Source organism: Cottoperca gobio, chromosome 23 (genome assembly GCF_900634415.1).
Source record: "Cottoperca gobio chromosome 23, fCotGob3.1, whole genome shotgun sequence".
NCBI classification, from domain to species: Eukaryota; Metazoa; Chordata; class Actinopteri; order Perciformes; family Bovichtidae; genus Cottoperca; species Cottoperca gobio.
The window spans coordinates 3,112,668-3,132,629 of NC_041377.1; the positions used below are offsets into that span (position 1 = coordinate 3,112,668).

A 19,962-nucleotide genomic window follows, 5' to 3' on the forward strand; every position below is an offset into this window, starting at 1 on the left:
GACAGACAGAAGCCACTTTATCTACTCTACTGGCTGAGCTACACCAGCTATCACCGCCGTTCACACCACAGCATTCCAGCCATAGCATCCTCTTCTCTACTGACAGTAAATCCAAACAGCCAGCTTGTCTCAGAGCACATGGGCAACCTGTAATCAAGCTCGGCCCCGAAACTGGCATGTAAAAGTAAATCCTGTGTTTATATCCGAGAGAGGCCTCCCTCATGGAGTGACTTACACAGGAAACGCATAAAATGATGTTAAGCTTCAAACCAATCTGTGGGATTAAAGATCTTGACTATCACCCTCTACCTCTTCTCTCTTTCTCTGTCTTTGTCTCTTTCTCTTCATCTGTGGCAGTCTGCCCATCTCCGGGCCCCTGTGTGCTCTGGTGGGTTCAGTGGACTGGTATGCAGCAGGAATCTTTGGATCAAGGTGATTTCACGCTCCTCCACGTTTTCCCAGGGCTTTGGGCGCTCTCTGTTACCTCTGTGCAGCCCGGAGTGTGTGATAGTGGCTGACATGTGTTATCATAGGACACATGCACAAACAGCAGCAACAGGGTAAGGCTGCTCTATCTGTATAACACCTCTGTTTCCCTCAAGTGTCAGGCTTTGACTGTCTGGTATGGGAGGCTTCTTTGGCCTCTTGCGGAGAGACCCCCTTTTGGACAAAAACACTGGCTCAGGGATTTATCAGCCCCTCCATGAACAGACAAAGGGATAACCCTTCGACATGAAATCTCAATTTTAAGACGAATCCTCTCAAACATACACCCCCTTCCTTTGAAGTAGAACTAATCTTGCTAACCTTGACATTCCCTCAGAGACAGTTCCCACTCTCACTTCACAGTCTGCTCTCATAATAGCTCCACAGTGCTCTTTTTTTTTTCTCTCAATGGAACTCCATATCTCATTCAGCTCTTTGGGGGTGAATGTGAAAGGGGGAAAGACATTTCCAGCGAAAAGTGGTTCAGTTCAGCTCCTGTCATTCAGCTGAACTGGCAGTAAATATCTTTACACATGATCGAGAGTAGCATATTTAGATGCGTGAAATTGAATTGCATGTTTTGATTCCTTTTGATAAGGAATTTAGCACTTATAGCTGCATATAGAGAACACATGGAAGTGAAACGGCCTTCAGAGATCAAGCATGATAGGGAGTTTACAATCTCATGACTTCCTCTTCTATTATAATCATACCTTTATCGGATTAGATCCTGTTTTAGAAGGACAAAATAACAGCTTTTAGACATCCTGGAGACACCACAAGCGCTCTCTGCAGATTTACATGTCCATCCTCATACTTTCATCCTTTGGCCTGCCACCATGCCAAAGGACTTCCTTTATGGAAAACTTTTCCCTGGATAGGGATCAACATGCCGTCCACACCCTTCGCCATAAGGATGTGAGCAACATCACACTGCGTCTCACAGATCCCAGCTCATGTGGCAGGACTATGACCTGATTAAAAGCACCAATAGTTTCAAAGAGGCTGTGTACTGACTTTAAGCCAGGGCTATCACACTTGATTAGATAGTGAACCTGCGGCAACACTTAGGCTACAATAAAGATTATCTACAAAGAAGCTGCCGCGGTGCACCAAGATACACATCATAACAAGACTGGTCTATGCGAGTGTCTCTGTGAGGCTGTACATTGGCACAACCATGCTAACATGCTCACAATGACAACGGCAACATGCTGATGTTGCTGCTGATGCAGGTATAATGTTTACCATATTAGTTTAGGGTATTAGCATGATAACATTTGAAAATTAGCTATAAACACAAAGTACACTTTTGGCTCATGGGAATTCATTTAATGTACGGTGTCACGGTGGCGGTGGTGAAAAAGATCAAACTGGTTAACCAGCATCACAAGAGCCATGCAGCAGCTAAAAGTGTGGCTGAAAATGTCACAAATCAGGTAGAGAAATTCATGGATCATTTATTTGAACAATGTTATAGAAATAAAAGTAAACCCAAAAATGATAGCTTCACTTTGCAGGTTATTAGCCTATATTTGGACCACTACAGCTAACAAGAAAGCTTAGCTAGCTAGGAGACATCTGGCTAATAAACAAGCTAACTAGCTAGCTAACTTTGAACATTGTACATCTGTAAAGAAAGGACTGGGAATCCAGTGAGTGAAATTTTGTTTGAATGAGAGATACTTTGATCCTATTAAAACTGAGTAGTAGATAACTTTAATGCAGATTGTAGCATGCTAGCTGTCAGCAGATTGCTAAATGATTGAGATCTATTTACGCACTAATGTCTGCATGGACGCTAGTAAACTTTTCTGACATTCTAGATATACAGGCCTGATGGCAGACAGTGCAAAGTGCTGACTTGTACCATAAACTGCATATAGGCTACTATTGTAAACAGTATATGATTTGTACACTAGTGGTGTGGTATTTTTCCAGTTTTCAATAGAGCAGTGTTCTTGTTGATATTCACTCTTATGTTGCCTTCTTACTAAAACCTAAACATAAGTTTTGCCATTTACTGCAGGACATATATGGTGATCTGCTGTGCTAAATATCTGATAGCAGTTAGGTATTTTATTATATATATTACTTATATATATATTATTTTTAGTATTCTGGGACAGAAAATGTGATGATGTGTATGTGCAGCTAGAGACGTATGGAGACCCCATATAATGTAACATCTATTGTATTCACAAATTGCAGGTTTTGAGGGTTTGAGCATATTTCCTTCAGAGGGCCAAGCTGCTGGCAAGACAACTGAAGTATTAGCAAACTGTAGATATTAATTATTGTGTCTTTTCTAGTATTTGCATGGTATTTCTGTAAATATTCTCATATATTCTGTTCTGATCATTACATGTAATTGTCATTTATTTTCCCCCTTCTCATATTTTCTACATTATGCTAACCCTTATCACCAATTACATAGCTTTTTCATGATTCTGCTTTTTGTTTTCCATTGTTTGAATCTAATTTTTTGATTTAATACTTGTATTTAGAATTTGTATTAATTGCATTAGTTGTATTAGTGTCTGTGTTTACATGGGACTGCATATGCAATGTCCTTTTCCTTGTGCAAGATTAATCTTTTTTGTACATGGTCCCTGACAAATACATGTAATAAACTAAACTAAGCAAAATTGTAGTTGTAGCAACTAGTGTACCTAAATAGCTCTCATATGTAATTAGTATGTCTGTTGGAGTTATTGTCCTATATTTATATATATTATATATATATATTCCATAAAAGTTATGAAGCAGACGAGGTCTACGTCATGGTCTTTCAAAGTATTGTTAAGAAAGTAGAGCAGTTTCTAGAGGAGCAGTAGTTAGAAAGGAAGGGTTTGTCCCACGGCGACTTTTATTTTGAAAGCAGTAGCCGTGTGTTGTCTTCTTCGTTGTGTCCGGTTTGATTTCGAGTAGGCAGCGCAGAAGAAGAAGCAAAACTGAGGCAGCAGGACTGGAGCAAACCCCAGCAGTCTCAGCCTCATGCTTCATCCTGGGCACTTCTCCTCCTCCTCCTGTCCGCTGTCGACAATATTGTGACAATATTTATTTTTTATTTGTATTATTTAGCCACAAAAAAAACACAAAAAGAAAGTGGAGGGGGGGAGAAGTGGGCCGAGTCATGGAGCTTTATTGCATGGAGTCGGACATAGCCGTGAGAGCCCAGCCTGACCCAAACATACTCTATGATGACAGAGTGTTGCAAAGTTTATTAACAATTGAGGACAGGTTTTTACCTCAATGCTCTTATTTCCAGCGGGTCCAGAAGGATATTCAACCTTATATGAGACGAATGGTTGCAGGTTGGATGCACGAGGTTTGTGGGCATTTTATGCATTGATGAGCTAACTGCTTTAGCTAATTTCTTTGTTTTGTTCTGCATGTTGACACAACTTTTAAAGCTAATTGTGGCTCATAGACTTGAGTTTTTTTTTTGGTTCATGGAGAGTTGTCATGCATGTTGTTTGACAATTGAATGAGAGTGACTCACCAAAGGCGTGGGAGAGTCGGAAATTCCACCACGAAGAAAATTCAGCTTCAAAGCAATAGCCTAGCTAGATATTTACATTGCTTAACAGTTACAAAGTTGGTGCTTTTTTGTATCTAGCTAGCTCAGGCGACAGAGGGGAAGTTAATCTTAATTTACATCATCGAAAAACCGACAGTTCTCCTTTTTAATAATTATTATTAATTGTTTTAAACTGCTCAAGCTCGCTGGCTTTGCTCAGGCAACGTGCATGCAAAACCACTTTCATTTTTGAAGAAACAATTAATTCATGTTTGCAAAATATTCAGTTTTTTAACTGTCGGATAATATTTTAACACAACTTAAGAGAATTGTGCACACTGTTTAAAGCTCCTATATGATATTTCTTCATTTTAAAATATTTTTTTAAAGATGGCAAGCCCCAACAAGGAAGAGGAGTTGAATGGCGACGTTCTGCTGAACGACTTCCTATTGAATTATTTTAGTTTCTCTGCTTTGCCCTGACTTTGCTAAGTGATATGAAATTAGTGATTTAACCTTTAACCTACAGACAACATTAGCATGGAAAAATCACATTCTTCAGCAGAACCACCCCCACCTTCAACTGCTCCTCTTGCTTGTATAAATAGCATGTAATATAGCATGTATAAATAGTGAGCTTTTCTTTTATATTTTTCTTATTTTACATCTAACCTCATTTTTCTGTTCCACTTTTCTGTCTCATTTTAGGTGTGTGAGGAGGAGAAGAGTAATGAGGATGTCTTCCCTTTAGCCATTAATTATTTGGACAGATTTTTAGCGGTGATGCCCACAAGAAAGAGTTATTTGCAGCTTCTGGGAGCTGTGTGCATATTTCTGGCCTCCAAGTTAAAGGACTGCAGACCGCTATCTGCAGAAAAACTTTGCATGTACACAGACAACTCCATCTCACCACGAGAACTGCTGGTGAGTACTAGGACATTAATTTACAAGAACATAAAAAAGCAGTGTCATATTTGGGAGGATTGTATAATACTAATAGCTGTATTGGTTTCACAGGAAGTATCCCATTTTACTTATAAGTGGAGCTGTGCACAATACAGCCACATCCTTTCTTTGGATCCATGTGGACTGAAGAGGCATGTGATGCCATCTAGTGCCAGTTATGCAGAATAGACTTGGGATATCTTGCAGTCCATGGACTTGCTCTGTATTTCAGTTAGACATAGGAGGGTTTATTTATTAACACATGCTCTTTAATCTTACCTCCACACATCCATTTGAGTAATAAACAAAAAAAGAGTATTTCTCTTTATGGCATTTACAAGAATACTTTGAATTCTTACAAACATGCGGCTTGTTAAACACACTTTTAGCTGTTTCTGAATGCCACCATATTAGAGCAGTAACAGACGATTGTTGACGTTATCAATAGTTTTGTCAATTACTCATTTGTTACACAATTAAAATAAGTTGATCTCTTCAAATCGCTCGTTTTGTCCGACCAACAGTCCAAAAACCAAAGTATTAAGCTAACAAATCAACCTGCACTCAAGGTCCACTTGTAAACTTGTTCTGGCGCTTTCTGCCATATCACACAGTCCTCATTAGCAGATTGAGTTTTCTCAGTTTTACAAAAGTTTGGCAAAAATGCCAGAAATTCTTTGGTTTTCTTCACTCCAACGTGAGAACTTGCAGCTGTTCTTTTTATCATGTGATAGTAAACTGTATACGTTGGAGATTTGGACAAAACAAGGAATTAAAAGACGACAAAACCTAACAATAGTCACTCTTTCACTATGTATGACATTTTATAGACAAAATGGTCAATTGAGAAAATAATAATTTATAGAGAAAAGCAGCAACTCCTCCCACTTGAGAAGCTGTGAACTGGTAATGTTGGGCGTTTTACATTTGCTTCTTATTTTAACCAACCCTCATGCTCTCTATACATCCTCCTGTGTCGCCTGAGGCTGTTGAGGGAAATGACATTCGTCCCATTTGATCCTCCATATTGTCGTAAGACTCCAGGTTCCTGGATATCCTGACAGGATGCACAGAGAAGGCCGTAAGAGCAAGTCAAAAGATGTTGCAGCTCTTCCTTGTAATGAATACTCAGCTGCTGGGGTTTCAGCTGGAGGAGAAGAGTTGCAGGGGTGGTTGTGTCTGGGGCAGCTGTGCAGGAAGTGAGCGCACTGACGGCAAACCTCCGCCCCGCTCATCTCATAGTCAACAATCTCCGCAAGGGCTGAAATAGGTTAAATGCAAGCATGTGTTTGGCAGGTTATGTACAGGAAACACACGTGAATGATGACATTTCCGATGACGGATAAGCGTTTTCTGAAGGGTGGGGGGACTGTCCCTGTTGGCGTTGGGGTTTCGCTCTTTACTACGCTGCTTGGATAACTTAAATACACTTCAATAAGTCTTTTGATCAGCCGTATCCTTCTCTTACCTGCTGCTGTCATCATCTGGAGGGTTCATCAGGTTCATATCCTCTGCACATCATGGTCCTCATACTGTGAAGGGACAATGGATGACGTCATGGTAGACCACGAGGAGAAATGAAATGTCAGGAATGGATGCAAGCTGTAAACCTCTTCAGACCTACTGTGATGCTTCAGTGCAGCAGGACTGTTGGTTTGGACGTAAATAAAATCATTTTGAAATTGTGCAACAGCACGTGTGAAAGATTTGTGAGTGTGTCTCCGAATCTCACCTGTGAAACGACTTATGGAAAACCCTGGGGAAGCCATTTGATTGGCTGGTGTCACAGGTTCTTTAGTTGCTTGGGTACAAATAGGTTCTCCATGGAGAGTTTTATTCACTCTGATAATGACAATGGAAAGTCATTCTGTGCGTGCGCTTTCTTTAACCAACCTTTTGTGCTTACATTTCTTCAGGCCTGTGTGGTTTTCACTAGTCTGATGTCTGTATGCATTTGTGAATGTCAGCACATCAAGGCACATTTTAAATCTTAAAACTAATTTGTGGAGTTAAAGCTTTTCTTTTCTATAATACATTTATTTTCTATAAATATTTAAGTTGCATCCTGTTCCTTGAACTGTAAAGATTGACTCGACACACAGGAAATTAAATCATGGAATGCGTGGACCTTTTTTTTTTTCCTGTGCAAAAGCTGACTGTATGAAGAGTCGCCTCTGTGCACTGCAAACTCACTGGAGCTGTTTGAGGCTTGTGACAGGAAGGAAGGGGCTAGCTGTCTCATTGGCAGTGCAAAGCTTGTCACATGCCGGCGTTATGAACACAAAGGATGTGAGGAATGAGAAAGGCACGCAGATAATAAGATACAGCGAGGAGAGATAAAGTGAAGAAATGTTACTCTTCTTACGGAGCCATTTCCTCTGGGAATAGAGACGGACTGTGATCTTTTTCACGGTCAATGGAGGCATGGCAGCGCGCCATTTAACCCTTTGACTGAGTAGATTCTGCCATGAGACTGAATCTGAACCGACTGACACCTTCTTTCTCTTATAGGACTGGGAGCTGGTCGTGCTGGGGAAGTTGAAGTGGAACATGGCCTCAGTCATCCCCAATGATTTCATAGAGCACATCATACGCAGGCTGCCCCTTCCCAAAGACAAGCTGCCGATGGTCTGCAAACACACGCAGACATTCATTGCCCTCTGTGCCACAGGTAACACCGCTGCTTTTCATCTCATCGTGAGCCTTTTCTCATTTGTTTGCTCGCTCGCACATTCACTTAACTGCCTTGTGATTCCCACATCCACCAGAATATTCCCACACACACAAACATTCTCCCATCATGAGTCATCTGTGACCTCTTTCTTCTCTCCACATACCCAACTGGCTGCCTTATCCACTTTCTAGTCTCAGCCTGTAGTAGGGCTTTTTCCTCACAGCTGCTAAAAGCTGCTCAAAGTGGTTATTACAACATTTCTCTGCTAAGTGTCTGGGAAAAATCCTATCAGTGCTCTGTTTAGATAAACCATGGTTAATGATAGCGATTGTATCATACTATATGACCCAGGTGCAGCAGAACTCTGCCTGTGTTTGTTGACAGGGAAGCTTCCAGGTTTAAAAAGTCAGGGCAGTGATCCTCCTTCCTCCTCCCAACCCGGCCTCATGTCCAAAATAAACTCTGGAGGCTCTGGAGAACTCAGATGTCCCCTGAGGCCTCTCCCTAGGTGCATTTTCATAGCATGGCTTTGCCTATACTAGGAATCCCTCTAATATTTTCATATCCTGGACAGAAATACTACTGCAGGATCACCTAATACATGCAATATAAAGCACTGCTGGGTCACAAGGCTGCCTTTCATCTGCTACCTCCTTTCAGCTGATTCGATGAAGGAACTAAAACAAAGGAGGTCACTTTAGTGCAATGGAATTCCTCACAAACGTCAGTGTGGTCAGATCTGGCCAATAAGCACTTGTTTACTAGAAACTAGTTATTGGAACCATAGGCTCCTTCAATGAGCTTCATGCCCTGTTTAGCACAGTTTTAGTGTCACACTTCTTTTTGTATTTGGGTGTGTTTCAGTGGTCGCTTCTGTTTTTCATAAGCAGCTGGTTATATCCAAGCACAAAGCAGCCGCAGTGGAAAAAAAAAAGAGGCCCGCTGTGGTTGTGCAGTAATGTAAATGTTTGGAGTTTTATATGGAGTTGAGATGTTATTATGATGGAGGAGCTCCTCCTATGGACAGCTGGCCCCTGGAGGAGAAGATGGGCGTAGTGAAGCAGGCTGCTCTCCAGGGTTTAATCGAAGCTATCAGGCCACCGCGACTGGTTTGCGCTGGGCTCGGACTATGTGCTGGGTTGGACTTGTACAGCACTTAACTATTGTGTGTGCCAAGTCTGTCTTTTTCATGTGCTGAGACCGGAAGAAGCCCGTGTATTGTAATGGTGGAAAACCCTGGTGGAAAACCCTCCAGGGGAAGTTTTCACAACACTAAAGTAGCTCTGAACCGGCCAATGTCTGCGTAAGATTGCAGAATCTTTAGGCAATAGGAAAGGATTTTGGTCATTTGTAGTATTGACCAATTACGTTTGAGCAGACTGTGGTTGAATGCAGTCACAGAATCTACCCATCTAGTTGTTCCTCACACTCGTATGTGTTTGACTAACCTTTCACTGTAGACGTAGTGAGTAAGTTCATTCATGGAATATGATGTCAGCCCCGCCCCTTTGCTGAGCTCAAGAGTTCTCTCAGTTCCTCTGAAAACGTTTCTCGGCAACTTTGTGAAGAGGAAACTCTGAGAACGTTTAGACTCCAAGTAGTCAGATAAGATATTTACAGGTTTTCCTATTAAAATGACTAACAGGGAAGAAGGCTTCGGCTGCGGAGGTGTACTCTTCCGCCTCCTCCATCCAGGCCTGTTGTCGCTTAAGCCTTTAGACTCAGATACGTACCGCAGGGAGTCGTTCCATGGAACTCATTGCGCAGAGAGTAGGAGGATTCCTACTCTGCTTTTCTAATCAGAGCTGAAGTTGTTATGAAGGAAACCACGCAGGTTACATCGTGCAGCTACGTATGTTGAAATTCACACTGTGGGAAAGTCGGGTTCAGCTGTGTAGCGTGCACATTGGGGATGATTCAGTCGTTTGCATCTCTTATACTTCCTCTGGGCTGATTCAAGTGTTCGTGTCACAGCTACAAATGTGATTTGCGTATGTCACTGTGGCCTAAAGCTGCTGCCTGACTAATTGCACATTAATACTCTTTCCTCTCCAGATGACCGCCTTGCCATGAACCCTCCTTCCATGATCGCCACTGGCAGCATGGGAGCCGCTGTCTGTGGCCTGCAGCTGGACCACAGTGACCCGAGGCTGAGTCGAGACAACCTGACAGACCTACTGGCCAAGATCACCAACACAGAGGTGGTGAGTACAGTGAAGGAAGTGTGTACTTGCCAGAAGTAATTATTCAAAGCTTTCAGCGCTCCACAACAATGCATTGTTAATAATAATCATTGCAGCATCTCACGACAGCAGCATAAAAGGCCCTTTAGTAAACAACAGTGTTGACTTTAGTAGTGGCAGATTGAAGCTATTTACTTTTCATGGAGAGAGAGAGAGAGAGAGAGAGAGAGAGGGAGAAGGAGCGTTTGGCTCTTGGCTGTGGAGCCAGACTGCTGCTATAAAGAGCAGCGGCAGAGGGAATGTCTTCTTAAAACTCAGAGCCCACATTCTTGTGGTGGGACACATGCAATTTCTCTGCATGGCTCCCCCTTTAGCTGCGTGCGTGCCCCTCCTGGTGGAGGAATATGGTCGTAATGAAGTCGAGGAGCGTCTTTTTTTTCCAGAGCGCAGGGCCGATGAAGAAACAGAAAGTTATCCAAGCTGTGCGACTACATGCAGAACAACACTTAGAAATGAATGAAATCAGAATTATAGATGTAATGGGAGCTTTTAAATGCTTAAACAATGTTCAATACTGAGCATTTACAAAGACTGAATGCAGGGGCTGTGTTATAAATACACTGGGATTAAATGGGCCTTGACTAATACATTATATCACCTCATAACAATTTGTTTTAGAGCGTTCTTCACCGAGATGGAGATGCATCTCCTATTTCTATGGAGGTTGTATATAAATACGAATGAGTCTAGTCATTTAAGTATAATCAATACGACAAGTCGCAGCAGACGTAAACAAAGAATTTGACGTCTCAAACTATCTTTTAAAAAAAGAACTGCTTATAATATCCCAGTGGGGGCTTTCGTTGCCACAGTGAGTCATTGTGAACACAAGTGGACCCGTACAGAAGCGTAGAAATCCAAAGAGTCCACAGCCAATGGGCCACGGGAACAACATAGTTCGCCTCTTAGCTTGTGGTCACGTTGCCACGGCGACGAGGGCCCCGCAAACCCAGCCGTCACAACAGGCGCTCCGACTGCAGCCCATCGGGTTCCAATTATCCGTACATTTCAAAGGAATGTTGGCCTCTTTGCGAGCCTCGGTTCATTCTTTTAAGAGTCCTGCAGCCGGCTCAGTGAGCCAGACCTCCCACATCTTCCACGCAGACCTGCGGAGGGACGCAGACGGAGGATCCCCTTTCACTGGAGAAGTTGTCCAAAAACATCCGGCCCCACTGTCCTATATTCTGTTTTACACCAAAACTCAGGGTTCAGGGTGCAGTAGGTCAAAGCCATTTCCTCTAGACCTCCACATGGGACTGTGCTGTAAACCCATAGGGGGGGGGGGGAAGGGAGTCCAGATCTGCTTATTTGTTCCCTGACAGACCACAGAGGTTAGGAGCATTGCCCCCGTGTTCATACCTCAGACATGCACAGGTCTCGTGTCAGAGAGGACTCCTGTGCCCGCCATGTAGCTGGCTGCACTGTGTTGTTGGTATTGGAGAGTGCTGGTACCCATTGTTCTGGTCATGATGCAGACGGGACCACCTACCTCAACGCACTTAATTCCCTCCTGGTATGTCATGCATGTGACCAAAGCTGTTGAGCAACTTGCACATTTCTGACCGCTTTAAACTTGTAGCTGAGTTTGTGTCGACAACATGATGCCATGCATGTGGGTAAGAATGGTTTAAGAAAGAACAGTAGCAAAGGTGTAATTGAAGTGTGTGCATGTGTAACAACGTCTAACCCTTTTCGTTCCAGGATTGTTTGAGGGCGTGCCAGGAGCAAATAGAGCGTGTGCTGGCCACCAGCCTGCAGCAGGGCCAGCAGTACCGGCGAGAGAACGGCATCAGAGCAGGCAACAAGGCGAGGGAGCAGCAAGACCAGTCCAGCACCCCCACAGATGTACGTGATGTCAACTTATGAACTCCCATCACCACCCGACTCGCACACACCGCTCTGTTTTACCAATGAACTAACGGGAGCGAAGGACGCAAGCGAGTATCTACATCAAGGGGCCAACATTGAGCGATGGTTGTGACAATCTATGAACTTTTAGAAAATATGAAATTTCTAGTTTTTCTCCTTCTTTTTTTTGTTGCCCCATTCATACCCGGTCGGGTGTACGTCTCACCTCTCTGTACGGGCCTCATGTAATCAAACGGGCTATTTAAAAAAGAAAAAAAAAAAGAGAAAATAATCTTTGAAAACGTGATCGTGCCTTCGGTCCCCCGACACGGAGACCTGAATATATTTTTCATACTTGAAAAAAAAAAACCTGCATAATTATATGAAATATACTTTTTTTATTTTATACAACCTAGTAAAAATAAATATGATAAATATTGTATATTTAGCTAGCATTTAGTTATGTTACTCTTTTATCATCTTTAGTGAGCAGTTATTAATTCACAGTTTTAATGGGTTTCCTCACCGTTGCAGGAAAACTCCCATCGTAGTGATTGAAACGCTGATAATAAATACAGCACATTTAAACTAAGCTGATATCCAGTCAGAGGAGCTCTCTATCTATCTATCATACTGTGCACCTGTAGCACTGCTTACTATTTATGCTGATAAGTGCTGGCCAGGAGTGGGCTGGGCCCGCTCACAGAGGAAGGACATGAGGGGCTTTGAGGTCTGGAGCAGTGGCTACTGTTAAAGGTCAACACGGAGGACAAGGTCAGTTATTAAGGTCTTGATTTCACTGCCAAATCCACGGACCAGTACAGTATGTTAATACGATGATATGTATTATAATTCAGCAAGGCAACATTGTTATTGTTCTGTTCTAGGTCTATCTCCGACATGTTAGTGTTTAGTGATGGTTTGCAGGCAATTTTAGCCTCTGCTAGGTAGTACTGATGTCATATTGCGAGAGGAAAAAGGAGATTTGGAAGGTTTTTACCAGGTTTAGAGGAAATGGATGCAGGTTGAAGGTTTTCTTGTGAGGTTTTGGAAAAGAAACGCATGTGGAATAGGGGTGCTAGAAGTCAGGATTGATGAATAATAGCGAATTGGCGAGGCGAACTTAAGCTATGTAATGTTTCTGCAGTTGCACGAGTGACACAATGTAGGTGGAAGAATCCCCGGTGACGTCTGGGGGGGGGGGGGGGGGGGGGGGGGGATTTAGATTAATTGTGCTGCAGTTTCTCCTGCTATCAATTTCACCATTCATTTTTTTTGAGAGTGGGCGACTTGGAAAAAAATATTGATGCACTTTTAAAAACACACTCCTTAAGAATGATAAGGGGGATGGTGGTCGAGGAGCGTTCAGTGGGTTTTAGGGTCTTTTTTTCCTTTTTTAAGTTATTTGATTTTTATTTTTATTTTCTGGGCTGGATTCCCATGGGGTAACGCACATTGTCTTGAAAGCTACGCCCCGACAGGTGAGTAGACGTAGGATAATCGGTGTTATAGTTTAATAGAATATAAACTAAGGAAAGCCAAGTCACTTTTTTTTTTTTGATTCAGTACGTTTATTTAACCTTACTTGAATTTTTGTTAATTCATAGCCAAACCTTCCACTAGTTCTTACAGAGTTACACATACTGTGTCCTAAATTTTCTTTTCTAATGTTTTTGCTCTTTTTATGTTAACTGCTCTTTGACCTGACGTTTTTATGAAAGTGAGCGTTCTCCTTTTATAGACGTGAGTAGGTCGGGGGTTTACATGGTGTGAATTTTGACTGTACATAACCATTTCTTCCCCATGAGCAGAAAGGCTAAAAAGTCCTCTTTACATTTTAGAAAGGAAATGTAGTTTTCTAAATTGTATTCATGCATGTTCTGTTGTGCAACAAGCCAAATGTTTTTTTTCCAAAAAAAAAAGTGCTTTAAACAGAAAATGTTTATGCTTTTTAAAAGGTTTTGTGTATAATTTGAAAGAGATAATTCCAAAGTGAGAAAACTAGATTATACACATCATTCTCTTGCTGCTATGAAGCTTTTCTTTTCTAGTCTTACACAAAGATGCCTTATTGTGATTCACTTGTGTGCTGCTATATTATGAAATGTTGTATATGTAACAAGTCTTCTTTGCTTTTCTGTTGTATGTGTACTGGAGGGAACGTAACACAGTTTGGTGCGGGACTGGAAGTACTTGTTTTTGCCGATCTTTTTTGATTAGCATGTTTTTATTCTTTTTATTGTTTTCATTTGTATCTTTATATTCTACCATATTCTTGCTGCTTCTTTGTTACGTTTGTGTACCTCAGGTTAATTTGGACGGATAGAGCGAGAGCCCATCTCGCATTACCTCATCAGACTTCACATCACACACACACACACACACGTCGTTTTCACTCTGAATTTGTTGGACGGGTTTCAATTTTTTTTTTTCTGTCTGGATGAGAGGAAGGACGGAGCTTCTTCTCTTTAAATAAAAAAAGATCTGCCGCCAGTTGTAAGTGCCTATACTTTAAGATAGGTTGTTTCATATATCTAAGTAAAAACCCAGCCTATACTGTATGTTATACATGTATTGGAAAGACAAAAAACAAATTCATTGGCATATTTAGATCGGTTCATTGGAATAAAGTGGAATATTGTTTATTTGAGGTACCCATTTAGTCTAAGTTTAAACCACCAGAATGTTTTATCATTGTTCAGTCTGGTGGTTTTCCCAAACTCCTCTCCCACTATCCCCATGTGCAACCACACAGTGTACCTCAACAATTTCTCCTCAATAAATTGGCTAAAATCAAGTGACTGGTTTATTGGCTTCTTCTGTGCAGACTGAGATCTACACATCTGTACAAAATATATATAAATGATGCAGTGATAACATGATACAAAGAGGTAAAAAAAAAAAAAGAATGTGTATATAAACAATGCATAATATAGGGATATATGTAACTAGCTACTTTTATTTAACTGAAAATACATTTCCATAAATCCATGCAACGTTTACCACCTAAAGTATGAATTTTATGTTTGTCAGATATTAAGATATTTTTTTTATAAAGATATAATTTACATGTATTTTTCAAAGGCCTTACTGATTTTATTGCTACAAGATTTATTCGTTTTTATGTACAGTTTTAAATATTTGTTTAAATAAAACTGTAAAAAATAAGTCTTTGGCTTGTAAAATAACACTTGTGTGTGTATATTAGGATATCTTCTATATGCAGATAGGTAGGTAGGTTATAAATACAGACAGGATTAATAAATAGGATGTAATTTATTTAAATGTCTTTATTTGAAATCAGTTTTCAGATAATATCATGACTGTCCACACTCCGATACAGTAGGTGGCGGTATGCATCTTAAAAGTTGTGTCGCGATCCGCCAATAAAACCAAAGAAGAAGACGAAGAAGAAGAAGAAGAAGAAGGAGGAGGTTACGTCACATAATTGCTGCTGTATCAACCAGGAAGTAGCACGAGAGCAGCCGTTGAAAAATGTTTACTTTCAGTTTAACGCTCGTACGACAGTAAGTGACTCGTTTTGATTTATCTTTTTAATCTCAGAGGACTTGAATATGAAAGACTTGATAATGTGACATTATTATTATTATTATTATTATTATTATTATAGTAATTAAGAATGGCGGCGGAATGTGTGCAGTTAAGAGTGACTCACGAGCACATTGTGTTTAACTCGTCTTAACCTAGCTGTATACTTAAAGATCGGATTACTATCTTTGTTGTCACCGGTGAAATACATTTGATATTGTTTAGCTAATTCAATGACATTGCTATATTTTCACACAGTGGGGAAACACAGTACAACAGGGACAAGCTGCTGCAAGGTCAGTTGTTAAAGTCTGAATCAACTTTATTATTATTTATTACAAGAATGATTGGAATTTGTCTTCGTGAGCTCACTTAAACAGACACAGAGAGAGAGAGAGAGAGAGAGGAAACTAGTATAAAGAAGTATAAATACCCATTAATCCTAAAAGCATAAAACAAATGGGTAAAATAAACACCTGAACCTGCTGAGTGACTTTCAGTGATGTGGGGAGTACCCGGATGTTCTGATCTTAAAGGACCAGTGTGCAGACCAGGAGGAGATTGTTATAATGTTAGATATATTCTTACATGTTACACAAAACTAACACTTTTTAATAGATTTGATGATTTGCACTGTTCAGACTGCAGAAACTGAAAGAACTGTGTGTGTTTTTTTAGGTCAAGGCGTGGACACACTCTTGTCAGAAACCGGTGCGCAGCAGGCTGAAGCCGTAGGAAGATACCTCAGAGATGTCGCATTCAACAATGTGTTTGCCAGTAACCTACAACGAGCCATACAGGTAAGTCAGACTCATTTTACTGATGATTGAAACAGGTACCGTGAACACAGTGCAACGATAATGAAAACGGCGTGTTTTCTCCGTTTTCCTCTTATATTTTGTTTACACGTTGTTGGAAACAAGGTATCTGATTATAACCTGTTGAATTATACCATTTTAACACATATGTTATGGTAATAACATAATGGTAGGTGTATTTTAACAGTGAGAGACAGAATATCAAGAAGAAGGCTGATGTTTCGACTCGAAGCTTCAGCTCCCTCCACAGATTTTCTCTGGGATTAAGGTCCGCAGACTGGCGAGGCCACTCCATCACCTTAATGTGCTTCTTCTTTAGCCACTTCTTTGTTTCCTTGGCCGTATGTTTTGGGTCATTGTCGTGCCGGAAGATCCATCCCCGACCCATTGTCAGTGTCCTGGCTGAGGGAAGGAGGTTATCGACCAAGATTTTACGGTACATGGCCGCGTCCATCCTCCTCTCGATGTGGTGCGCGGTGGAGAAACATCCCCAAAGCATAATGTTTCCACCTCCATGCTTCACGGTGAGGATGGTGTTTTTGGGGTTATAATCGGCATTTCTCTTCCTCCAAACACGGCGTGTCGAGTTGATGCCAAAGATCTCAATGTTGGTCTCATCTGACCACATCCCCTTCTCCCTAGCCTTCTCTGTATCATTCAGATGTTCATTGGAAGCGTCAGACGGGCCTGTACGTGTGCCTTCTGGAGCAGGGGGACCTGGCGGGTGGAGCAGGGGGACCTGGCGGGTGCTGCAGGATTTTAATCCATTACGGCGTAGTGTGTTACCAATAGTCTTCTTGGTGACTGTGGTCCCAGCTGCCTTGAGATCATTAACAAGTTCTTGGCTGATCCCTCACCTTCCTCATGATCATCGGTACCCCACGAGACGAGATCTTGCGTGGATCCCCAGACCGACGGCGATTTTAATGGTCATTTTGTGTTTCTTTCATTTTCAAATAATTGCACCAACAGTCGTCTCCTTCTCTCCAGCTGCTTGCTGATGGTCTTGTAACTCATTCCAGCCGTGTGCAGGTCTACAGTCTTGTCCCTGATGGGCAAGACCAAAGAGCTGTCTAAGTGGGGCAACTTCACAAAATTGACAAGGGATCAAATACTTATTTCCTTCACTGTATATGGGAACCTGTTGAGTCATAAATATCTAGCTCGTTCATTTCCCATCAGGAACAAATCATTTTGTTAAGCCAGTAAAATTCCACTTTTGTTTCCACTAAATGTGACGGAAAATGGGAAAAACAGGATGTGAAGAACTTCCAGATATGAAATAGTTGTGTCAACATTCATGTCTCTGTGGTCTTTGACTCACTGATGTTGACTAATGACTTGATCTGTTTGTCCATGACAGATTCTTTTGGCACTTACGAATGTGTTGCGTCAGTAATTTACGGTTACATTTCTTCCGTCAGACAGCTGAAATCATTCAGAGGAACAGCACTCACTGTTCTGGCACGGAGATGATTTTGGATCCGTTACTCCGAGAGAGGGTGAGATCTGTTGGCTTTATACTACGTCCAAATATTAAAGCTTTAAACGTGGTACTACAGAAGTGTATTCTCTGAGCTAAGTTGTGTTTGTGTGGTTGATGCAGGGTTTTGGAGTAGCTGAAGGACGTCCTAAAGATGATCTGAAGAACATGGCCAACGCTGCGGGCCAGTCGTGTCGTGACTACACGCCTCCAGGAGGAGAGACTTTAGACCAGGTGAGTCAGACACTGTCAGGATTCATCGTTTGAAAACTGATACAGTTCAGTTTAAAAAGTTGAAAACAGCCACTTTGAAACTCAAGGTCGAGAGAGTCTTGCTTGCACAACAGCGCCATGTAGTGGCAGATTCAATAACTGTAAACCTTTTCATGAAATACAAAGAACAGCCTTGTTTTAATCCCTCAAAAATAGTTGCTTATGACTCTTTTGTCGATCAAGTTACCGTTCATTTCAGCTAAAAGAAAATGTATAGACTGCATGTACAAGGGCAAAAGGATTTGAGAAAACCATAGCTGACAAATTGCAAAAGAGTTTTGCCTCTCTGTCATTGGCTGACAGTTGACGTACGCTCTCAAACCTGCTCTGGTTCACTGTCGCCTTGCTTCCAGGTGAAGCTGAGATTCAAAAAATTCCTCAAACTCCTTTTCAACCAAATGTTGGATGAACATGGCAGGGCAGGAGCAGATGCCTCTGCAGGAGCATCAGAAGCTGCAAACGGGACTGCGGCCGCTGCCTCAGACGCCGCTCCTGTTGGCTCTGCTGACGACGGTCTCCAGGGAGCGTCGGTCCACGCTCTGGTCGTGAGCCACGGCGCTTACATCCGTGTAGTCATCAAGCACCTTGTGGAGGACTTAAAGAGCTCTCTGCCTGCAGGGGCGAAGATGTCCCAGCTGCTTTCCCCCTGTCCAAACACGGGCATCAGTCGCTTCGTTTTCACCCTCAGCCGGTCCGAGTCCGGCCCGGTCCTCTCTGCTGCTCGCTGCTTCTTCACCAACAGGAAGGATCACCTGGAGAACCTCCCAGCTGCTCAATAGTGTGGAGGACATGAAAGTTAATGTGTGGCGTTTGTGTGCACATGTACACGGTCTCTGACGGGAACAATCATGAACACTGAAGGGGAAATAAGAAGTAAAGACCTCCAAAGTTACCACAGGTAACTGATTACAGCAATTCAAATGGTAAATGATGTTTTTGTGGGTCAACGGTCAAAATAAGTGTGCAGCACAATATTATCAAACTGTTTCATCGTCCTCCCAACTGTAGGCCAGTGAGGACGTGTGTCATACTAAATTTGTTTTAATTTAATGAACTTTATTACCTCTTTTTATCATGTTATACCAAAGTCCGAATTATTTAATGTAATATTGAACACTCTGTGTGTGTGTGTGTGTGTGTGTGTGTGTGTGTGTGTGTGTGTGTGTGTGTGTGTGTGTGTGTGGCATTTTCAAGTTGATGTGTCTCCTGTGATGCTGCTGCTCATTTTCCTTGTGCAATACAACATGACAACATGAATCTTTTGTGGAGTTTTATAAATAATACAGGATGCACATATCACTAAACGTATGATGTCCGTCCAACGCTTTTTTTTTTCTGTCTATTTTTAGAGTCTCTTTTTAATCTCCGCCGAATGCCTGAGCCTCGCCGCCCGTCACGGCCTCAATATTTCAAACACGATGCGATCTATTTATGTTAATACGGCAAAGTAAAAACTGAAGACTTCACATAAATGCAGAATATAAAAGGGAATAGTGGAAGGGGAGCTGTGTCTACATCGCCGTGTTTCATGGTGTTTATTAGAGGTGGAAGCCCTGCGTTCAAAATCTAAGTGAACGTACAATTGCATCAGTATACTTAAAGTAAAAGAATAGCCCATTTCATATTCCTATATATTTTACTCCTGGATCATAATTAGTTACGTCACTTTAATCTTACAGCTGGTAACGGTGCTGCTCATTTGAATTACTTTTTATACTAGGTATGAATAATTTGGAAAAGATATAATTGCGATTATTTTGACTGATATTGTGATAAGATTCAGTTGTACTTTAGTAAATGTTTAATGTTTTATAGGTTGATTACATCCAATTTGTATCAATCAGTCGGGCAAAAACAACACAATGAAAGATTTCTGCAAATAAAAGATAAAAGTTCTTCTTCCACCGCTGAGGAGACAAAGCAGCTTCAATAATACGTCTTTAACAAGTGATGGAAATCACTTTTCTCTCATCGTGAGCGACTGGAAAAAGCCTCCTAGGGCTCTTTAATGCCGTCGCTACTGAACTGTGAAGAGCTTTCACAGTGTACTCAGATGTCAACCTGCTTCAATATCCTGCAGCTAGCCAGTACAATATCTCCAAACTCTGTATTTTAGTCGG

At 41.6% G+C, this 19,962-nt stretch overlaps 2 protein-coding genes across 2 annotated transcripts; both read left to right on the forward strand.

Annotated features, from left to right (window-relative positions):
- Window positions 1–3,440: 3,440 nt before the first annotated feature.
- LOC115028528 (G1/S-specific cyclin-D2-like) lies at window positions 3,441–12,902 on the forward strand. Its single transcript, XM_029462361.1, has 5 exons — window positions 3,441–3,817; window positions 4,718–4,933; window positions 7,466–7,625; window positions 9,684–9,832; window positions 11,573–12,902. Exons 1-5 carry the CDS (start codon window positions 3,623–3,625, stop codon window positions 11,735–11,737), a joined length of 885 nt encoding a protein of 294 aa, XP_029318221.1. The 5' UTR covers window positions 3,441–3,622; the 3' UTR covers window positions 11,738–12,902.
- Window positions 12,903–15,122: 2,220 nt separating this feature from the next.
- On the forward strand, window positions 15,123–19,150 carry tigarb (TP53 induced glycolysis regulatory phosphatase b). The gene is made up of 6 exons (XM_029462410.1): window positions 15,123–15,246; window positions 15,527–15,564; window positions 15,947–16,068; window positions 17,511–17,588; window positions 17,693–17,803; window positions 18,196–19,150. The coding sequence occupies exons 1-6, from the start codon at window positions 15,215–15,217 to the stop codon at window positions 18,619–18,621; spliced, it is 807 nt and encodes a 268-aa protein (XP_029318270.1). The 5' UTR covers window positions 15,123–15,214; the 3' UTR covers window positions 18,622–19,150.
- The last annotated feature ends 812 nt before the right edge of the window (window positions 19,151–19,962 follow it).

Bases quoted from the DNA above. Each gene is read 5' to 3' on its own strand.
- LOC115028528 (XM_029462361.1), top strand. From the start codon at position 3,623: ATGGAGCTTTATTGCATGGAGTCGGACATAGCCGTGAGAGCCCAGCCT. The intron at 3,818-4,717 runs GTTTGTGGGCAT...GTCTCATTTTAG, and splicing joins TTGCAGGTTGGATGCACGAG to GTGTGTGAGGAGGAGAAGAG. The intron at 9,833-11,572 runs GTGAGTACAGTG...TTTTCGTTCCAG, and splicing joins AGATCACCAACACAGAGGTG to GATTGTTTGAGGGCGTGCCA.
- tigarb (XM_029462410.1), top strand. From the start codon at position 15,215: ATGTTTACTTTCAGTTTAACGCTCGTACGACA. The intron at 15,565-15,946 runs GTCAGTTGTTAA...GTGTTTTTTTAG, and splicing joins CAGGGACAAGCTGCTGCAAG to GTCAAGGCGTGGACACACTC. The intron at 16,069-17,510 runs GTAAGTCAGACT...TTCTTCCGTCAG, and splicing joins ACCTACAACGAGCCATACAG to ACAGCTGAAATCATTCAGAG.